This window comes from Mandrillus leucophaeus, unplaced genomic scaffold, assembly GCF_000951045.1.
Source record: "Mandrillus leucophaeus isolate KB7577 unplaced genomic scaffold, Mleu.le_1.0 Scaffold313, whole genome shotgun sequence".
Lineage (NCBI taxonomy): Eukaryota > Metazoa > Chordata > Mammalia > Primates > Cercopithecidae > Mandrillus > Mandrillus leucophaeus.
This window is the reverse complement of record NW_012103288.1, coordinates 935,724-937,602: the sequence shown is the minus strand read 5'-3', so window position 1 is coordinate 937,602 and position 1,879 is coordinate 935,724. Positions and strand designations below refer to the sequence as shown.

The 1,879-nt window shown below is 37.1% G+C and overlaps 1 protein-coding gene across 2 annotated transcripts in view; it reads right to left on the bottom strand.

Annotated features, from left to right (window-relative positions):
- Positions 1–1,879, bottom strand: part of KANSL2 (KAT8 regulatory NSL complex subunit 2) — a 45,081-nt gene that overhangs the window by 19,534 nt on the left and 23,668 nt on the right. For both annotated transcript variants that reach the window (XM_011987632.1, XM_011987631.1), the window contains exon 8: positions 96–349. In XM_011987632.1, the coding sequence (XP_011843022.1) occupies positions 96–349 (254 nt within the window). The remainder of the gene's footprint in view (positions 1–95; positions 350–1,879) is intronic.

The following is a 1,879-nucleotide window of genomic DNA, read 5'->3' as shown; positions in this document are numbered from 1 at the left end:
GATCTTCCTAACCACAAAGACTAACCTATTCTCACCATTAATAAATAAGGCTTTGTCTCAAGGGCCTGACCCAGAGCAGAGCTTCTCTAACTTACATCACTGAACTCCAGAGGTAAACTCTCAGTGGGCTGAAGCTCAGCAGCACTCAAGTACAGATCCATGGGGCCGGCTTCCAGATCGTCTGGCACAGACAGTACCTGCTCGGGCTTATACATCTGAGGAGGCAACTGGAAATGCAGTGGGCAGCAGGGATCCTCAGAGAGGCTTACAGGAACAGGTTTGTTGCAGGGTACCTCTTCAGATCCCTGGCAGCACTTGAAGAGAACCTGATTCGTATCCTGACAAATATCTGTAGAAAAATGGTCAAGGGAAATAAAACACAATCTATCGAAAGCATAAAATACAAATAACATTGTCTGCCACATAAAACTCAAGGTCTGGACTATACAAGATAAATTACAATTACATTTGATACAGAATATCAAATGCAATTAGCAATTTTTAAAGTTACTTCTCAAAATAAATGTCATTTACTAACATCAAATTCTAGCTCTACCAGTAATTTAAAACTTGTCCCCAACCTCCTTTTCAGGATCCTGGTCATTTAAACTAGACACTAATCCCATTCTCCCTTAAGTAAGTAGCAGTAACACTCCCAGGAACACATACCTATTCAGAAGAAACATGTAGTGGCAAATGCAAATAGCCTTGAAAATGCCCCTAAACAGCCCTTCCAAGAGATACAATGTGTCTGCTCCCTTAGCAGACTGGCAAAGTTTGCAACAATTTCTTGGACCTTGTTTCCAAAGATGATTACATGATAAATTCATTTAAAGCACCACTGGAATAGGGGGAAACAGAGCTCTAGTAAAAGTCACTAGGTATCATATTCTGACAAGAAATTAAATATCCACGCTTTTTTTTTTTTTTTTAGGGGAGTGTGGTAGTACAGAAGAATCCTTTTATGATCCTAAAGAAGAAAATGTTGCTTATGAAGGCCCATTGAAAAAAACAAAAAAAAGTATTCCAGAAACACTCCAAGGACTCTATTAACAACTTTTGTTAAAGGTAGAAGGGCTATATTTCCAAGTTAGCAAAGAAGCACTGTAGAATGAATCAAAATCGAGATGATTAGATACAATAAAATTCAAGTTACTCTACAAAACACATTTTATGCAAGTGCTACCATTTCTTGAAATCTTAACTACCTGGTTATTTTCCTAGATTAATAAATGTTATTTTAAAATTTGACTTATTTTTAACCAGAAAACACAATTTTTCTATAAACTGATAGTACCTGAATTATGGAATTATAATTTTCAACTCAAAACTTTTATGGTAATTTTTTAAATTAAAAAAAACTAACATACTTTGTAATTTTTTAAACCATATAAACTTCCTTGAATAAAGCTATTTCTTTCAATGCATACTTGGAAATAACTAAACTCTCAAGCAGGGTGTGACAACTGTGGCACTACCAACATGGTGGGCCAGGTACATCTTTGTTGGACGAGGATGTATAGCAGCATTCCTGGCCTCTAACCACTAGCTGTCAGCAGCACCTCTATCTCTGAATTATAACAACCAAAAATTTCTCCACACATTGCCAACTGGAAAACAAAATGGCCCCCAGCTGAAAACCACTACTCTAAAGAAACAGAAGATAGTACAAGGCAAACGAGTATTTATTGAATGATCAAACGAATAAACACATGAATCTAATGGGAATCATCAGATCTGCACTATGTGCTTAAGAAAATCTAAGCAATATCTAATGTGCTTAAGAAGCCCACTCTTATTTAAATTATAAATATTTAAAATGGGCCGGGCGCGGTGGCTCAAGCCTGTAATCCCAGCACTTTGGGAGGCCAAGACGGGC